The sequence below is a fragment of the Notechis scutatus genome, chromosome 1, assembly GCF_049901735.1.
Source record: "Notechis scutatus isolate UNSWTSFEM ecotype Mainland chromosome 1, rNotScu1.2, whole genome shotgun sequence".
NCBI lineage: Eukaryota > Metazoa > Chordata > Lepidosauria > Squamata > Elapidae > Notechis > Notechis scutatus.
The window spans coordinates 23,888,867-23,895,010 of NC_142009.1; the positions used below are offsets into that span (position 1 = coordinate 23,888,867).

At 39.9% G+C, this 6,144-nt stretch overlaps 1 protein-coding gene across 2 annotated transcripts in view; it reads right to left on the reverse strand.

The window, feature by feature from the left end:
• Positions 1-6,144, reverse strand: part of LOC113414673 (caspase-1-like) — a 45,066-nt gene that overhangs the window by 16,730 nt on the left and 22,192 nt on the right. For both annotated transcript variants that reach the window (XM_087958738.1, XM_087958728.1), the window contains exons 2-5: positions 3,521-3,793; positions 2,087-2,208; positions 1,145-1,318; positions 68-302 (exon numbers count right to left, since the gene is read on the reverse strand). In XM_087958738.1, coding sequence (XP_087814864.1) covers positions 68-302; positions 1,145-1,318; positions 2,087-2,208; positions 3,521-3,638 — 649 coding nt within the window. In that variant the 5' untranslated portion in view covers positions 3,639-3,793. The remainder of the gene's footprint in view (positions 1-67; positions 303-1,144; positions 1,319-2,086; positions 2,209-3,520; positions 3,794-6,144) is intronic.

Below are 6,144 nucleotides of genomic sequence, written 5' to 3' on the forward strand. Positions count from 1 at the left end.
ACTATATACTCCTGCCAAACACTCGCCTGCCTCCCCCCTCTCCCTGATCTCAACTTCAGCAACCTACCACCACGACAAGCTTGAATAATGACCACCTTGGGCTTTCCCCTCAAAGCTGGGCAATTTATGTTGTTGAAGGTGGAGAAGACAGTTTTGATGGAGAAGATGTCAGACTGTTCGCCTTCTGAATGGACTCCACAAAGGCTGTCCTGAAGCCCATGAGACATCAGCACCACAAACATTCCATCTGAGGTCTTGTGCTCTTCCCGAGCTGCAAATTTCTTCAAGCAAGTGGTTATACCCTGAAAGCAATGAAAAGAGAAGGTGGGTCAGGAGCGGAAATGGAATTTCTAACTAACTCTCAATTCATTATTAGAATTGAGAAGAAGAATGGAGGTAGCCTTCTTGTAGTTGCACTATATTTAAATTATTCAAGCTTAGTAAAAATTCAATGCAGAAACAATTACCAGCTTTTTCTCTCTAGATTTGAATGGGAGGGCTGTGCAGCAAATCTCCATATCTGAGATTTGGGAACACTGTCACAAATCTCCAATATGGCGATGGGGTGTGTGTATGTGTGTGTCCTATGTTCACAGCTGAATGGAAGGCTGACCTCCTCATGCTCTCCAGAAGGAAAAACAAACAAACATCCTGGCCAGTATAATAGTATATTCTCACTGGAAAGCTAGCCTCCTCAACTGGTTTTTTGTTTTTTTTCAGAAACAATTCTGGGAGATGAAAAAGAAGCAATAAGCTGGCAGTTGAAATTTAAAAAAGGCAGTCCAGGAGAGAAGTTCAATTACCAATTCAGGCACATTTTTCCTTATACTAAAAGGGTATAAACAACTTGGTAACCTACGGTTCTTTGGAGTTGAGGTCCCATCAACTCCAATCAGCATGGCCATGAGCCAAGGCTTGCTGGGTTTATAATTTAAAAAATCCACATGGTATTAGATTGTCTACATCTGTGCTAAATATTATTGTGTAGGTAGTTTAACAAGATTGCCATGCTTTATTCAATTTTGAAGCTGCTTCAGTCCAACTAACTATGGGAAGCTAGAATTAATACACGCATTAAAGGGCAAAATCAAAACTTCAACACCCATTCCTTGAATGTTAGTCTGTAAACTTAACTTTTTTTTACCTGTGAGTTTAAATTGGTCTCTGTTTCCACATTGTATCCCAGATCTTGTAGGAGAAGCGTCATCCGTTCCAAGTCTACCTCAGCCCCCAATCTCTCATTCAAGTACTCAAATTTGATATTGCAGATTATCAAGGCCAGGCGAGTACGAGTCTTAGGATTATTGATAGGGTAGATCTGAATGGGGAAACAAAAATGATGCATATCCTGAACTATAGTTATGCCAAGCATCCATCTAGTTTAGAGCTCTCTTAATTCTGATCAATCTTAGCCAGTGGTGGGGGATCTTGGAAATTAGTTTGGTAATATTTGAATGATCTTGATGGCGCTACAAAATCTACAAACAAGGTTGACAGATACAATGGTTTTGCTAGCAGAATTTAGTGTTCAGAGATTATTTGAATCTGAAGATTTGTTCCACTTAACCAGAAAAATAAAATTGCTAAATCAGACCCAAAATAGAATAACTTCCTATTTGCCATAGTGAGTGGCTAGGCACTTGAGGAAATCCACAAGCCTGACTTGAAGGCAAGATTTCCTCTTCTTTCACCTTCATGTAACTAGTAGCAAATATTCAGAGGGCAGGGCAATTCTGGGAAGCCACGGAGTCCACGAATTGCCTACTTTTAAAGCCAATGAAGGTATTGTGGTCCCATTATATTTAAACTCCCTTCATTTCATGTTGCCTGTTTTATTTGTGTTAGATATGGAACAACAGAGGATTCCCAGCTCATTTTTTTTGCTTTAGAAATAAAACAAGGTAATATTTCTAAAAGCTTGGGGGGGAGGAAACGAGAATTTAAGATATATTCAAAATTTCTGCTACAAAAGATGAATTTTCAGTTCACATCTGTGGCTACCTTTACAGCAGCTGTTGCATGCAATAAAGTGCAGTATTTAAGCTCATTAGATCTTGGATAGATCTAATTAGGTCAACCAATTCACCTCGGTGCCTTCAGTAGTCTGTATTTTCTGAAAATCATTCTGAGGACAAAGCCTGATCCCATTTTCAGATGTCAGAAACTGGACTTCTTCCTCTGAGATGTTACCTTCTATTGGCTGGCCAACTGGAGATGGAAGGAAAGGTGAACAGTAGATTCAGCTTTTTTACCACAGTGAATTATTAAATATCACATGAGCCAGAGTCTGACCTTTTAAATTGCTAAATTACAGTCCCTAGCAACCTGTCAGAAGGGCATTGAGAATTGTAGTACATCACAGGGACACTTGTTTTTTTGTCAGCTCCAACAGGAAAAAAATCAGTTAGCAATTAGCAAGTCTGGGCCCCGAGAAAGCTTATTAAATCCACTGCCGTAGCAGATTTAAAAAGAACATGCAGAAAATTAAGCAGCATGAACAGAGCTGCTGGCAAAGAAGACCTTTCCTCCATGTTGCTGGTCTGCTAGAAAGCCTATAAGATACTAACTAGAAACCTAGTGGATAACTTAACATCCAGCCTACCAACTTTTCTGATTCTTGTGGCCTAACTTCTAACCTATCCCTTCAAATGATTTATTCATTTAAGAAAATGTATATGGTTGCCCGACTCAGTCTCAGTTGAAATGAGCAGAAGCTGCGTAAGAGCACACCACTATCTCATGTGGCCTCTCTAGCCTCCAAAAAGCACGGGAAGTCCTCACATGGTTTCCAGAGGTTCCAGACACCACACAAGAATGTGGTATGCTCTCCCGTGGCTTCTGGACCCTCTAGAGATCGTGCAAAATGTCTCTCCTCTCACCCAGCCTCTGGAGCCTCAAAAAAGGGTACAAGAATGGGGCAAGCTTTCCTGTTCTTTTCAGAGCAGGCCATGCAAGAGCATTCTCCAAAGTTTCCAGGCCTCATGCAACCTCAGATAGAGAGACAAAGACAAATTGAAAAATATTTGCAATTATGTGAGTTTTTATTTATTTAATTACATTTGTATGCTGCCCATCTCACTATCTCAAACAACACTTTGTTAAGAATTATTTCTCCTTTGTCCGATGGGGAGGGCGTGACACACCAGCAGAGTCAAGATAGGCTTTTTCTGAATTTTTGACACACTGAGTCCAAAAGATTCACCATCACTGTCCTAGTCCGAAAAAAATTAAGGGAGAGTTTTTATAAGATACGATGAAGCTAATTAAAAATTGGAAGGCACCCAAATTTCATGTACCTATATCTTAGTAAATAGAAACATTCTTAAGAATGTGCTCCTAAAAACAGGGAAATATCATCTTATGGTAAAGTTTCCTTTCAAAATGACTTATTACACCAATATGGCCAAATCTAACCAGCCCAAACAGTTTGGGGCACAACAGAAAGCCTTTGCATGATTCTGGGAGGGAGGCCAGTAATTTTGGCCGAAAGCTAGAGATTATGTTATAAGATAATAAATACCAGCAGGAACATTTTGGAGACCCAGTTGTTCAGCTAAGTAAGGATCTCGGGCCCGGAGGAAGTTAATAAAGCAGCAGCTAGCTTCAGGCCCCTTTCTCCTCACATTATCGATCAACATTCTTGCTTGGTCCTGCCTCTTATTTTTCACATTCACGTCTTCCAGCTCTTCATCACACAAGATTCCCTGATGGAGCAGATCATCCAAGAGTTGGCTGATGACAGCTGGGTTACTACGTGTTATAAACTCATGGCGCACTTCTTTCAACTTATTGTCTGTAAGGAAAGCAATTACATTTTTAAAAATATATCACACTTGAAGAATTACAATTTTACTGAGATACAGATAGACCTTGACTTAGAGTCTTTTCATGTCAGTTCAAAGTTACAACAGCCTTGGAACAAGTGGCTTATGACCTGCATTTGCATTCACGATTGTTCAAAAACCTCTGCACTCATGTGGCTGCAGTTTGGGCAATTGGCAACCTGCTTGCATTTACAATTGATTTGCAGCATTCTCCAGTCAAGTGATAGTAATTTGCTGTCTTTTTTTTTTTTTTTTTGCTAATTTCTGGCAAAAAAAAAAAATGCCCATTGGGGAAGCTGGATTCATTTAATGACATGAATTGCTTAATAACCACCATAAAAATCAGGCCTGATTCAACTTGTAAATGAAATATCTTACAATAGAAATTATGGTCCCAATTGTGTTTGGAAACTGAGGACTATCTGTAATCTGTAATGTTGACTCTTAGATTCAAGTCTCACAGAGAGTACACTGGGTGTGTACTCTCACTGCAAGTGTTGATATATGTACAAGAATGCCAGAAAGTGGTTTATTAGTTTAGTGTGCCATGGAAACCACAACACATGATTAACTACATTAGGATTCAGTGTGATGTGTAAACCAGATTTGTGTGTGTGTGTGTATGCTCTTTCTTTTCTCCAATCAGAGATTTTGGGATTACAATTCCTATAACCCCCAAACAATATAAGTCTGGAAGAAAACTTTGTGATAAATAGGAGCAGGCAGTTAAAATATAAGTTAGTATGTACTGTTCCTACAATACATTTAACAAATCAATTAAATACGAGTAGCTGATTTATGCCACGTGCTAAGCTTGTCCAATGTCAATCTGAGTTTGCTTTTTTAGCTTAGGGCCTGTAAACTCTGTACATTTAAGTTAGTTTATCATTCTCTATTTTATATAAGCACAGCAAATGGGTTAATTCAGGAAACCAGTAAACTTGTTGTATGAAAAGGGCACCACTTTCTCTTTTCCTAATGCATAGCCAAATACTTTGACAGGTATTACTGGACAACATGTAGAAATAAATGACCCTAGGAAAACGGAAATGTATTTAGGGGTGAGAAAGGAAATATAGATATCAGCTTCTTATCATTTAAACATATGCAGTGAAAATGTAGAATAAGCCCCATCTTAATTCAAGTCACCCTCTGCATTTGGCTGCTAGGTCCTGAAAATATAAGACTTGACTAATGTTGAAGTGGAAAGCCATGATTCAAGTGAGGGAGAATAGTGAGGGAAATGAACATCAGTTGTGGAGGGTAACCTCTTTCCTGAAAAGCAGCAGGCAGGATCTGTGAATGAAGTTACTTTATATTGAATCAATTCATTGGTCCAATATGGTCTCTATATTGTCTCCGCTAGAAATCCCCAAGCTTTGGGTTGGAAGGAACATTTGAAAATTTTAGAGCACGTTTCTCAACTTTGGCAGCTTTAAAATTCTCAACCTTGGCAGCTACAAGTCCCAGAATCTCCCAGTCAGCAAGCTAGGGAAACACTGCTGTAGACACTGTAGGAAGTTAGCACCCATCCCTCTCCTAGAAAAATGAAATATCCTCGGAAATCTTAAAAAGGCAGAATATTTCTCCTAAAAAGAGTAGAAACTCAGAAGCAGAAACTCAGTCCCCCCACCTTTGCTAATGGGCCATTACTCTGGCCTAGACCAGCCTATTTTACATAACAAAGGTCTCCAGGTAGAGCTATAGGAATTGCCCAAAGCCCTTTCATTACATCATCATCCAGCAAGGCTCAACCAAGCCTGGGACTCAGGACAGCCTACAGTTGCCCCTGCATGGCCCCATGGGAGTCTGACAACCAATCAGAATACAAGCTCAAATTCAAATCTCAACAGGGGGTATAAAACCCAGGCACTTTCAGCATCTCAGCCCTTCCTTCTTTGGAACTCCAAGCCATGTGGTCCTGTCCATCATTAAATCATCTTTCCAAGCAGTCATCATGTTTCCAGTGTCTTTCTTCCTCACTTAGAACTGAACCCAGAAGGATATTTCTTCCAACAACACAACAAAATCATGGAGGAAAGTTTGCCCAATTGCAAATAGTTTGCACTAATGGGCAATCACTACCACCATTTATTCGAAGGTGTACTGGAGAGTCCCTAACATGCAGGCTCATTTCCAGCCCGAACACTGAGTTGCAGTCACATTCACGTTCTGATTTTCTAAGAACATGTACTGGGCCCAGAGCCTAGTGTCCGCCCACCCACCCCATCATTCATTCAAAAAAAGCAGAATAAAAAAACAACAGGTGGAGCCAGCAGCCTTGTGAATGTCAAAACACTAAGTTAGCGGGCAAATTAGT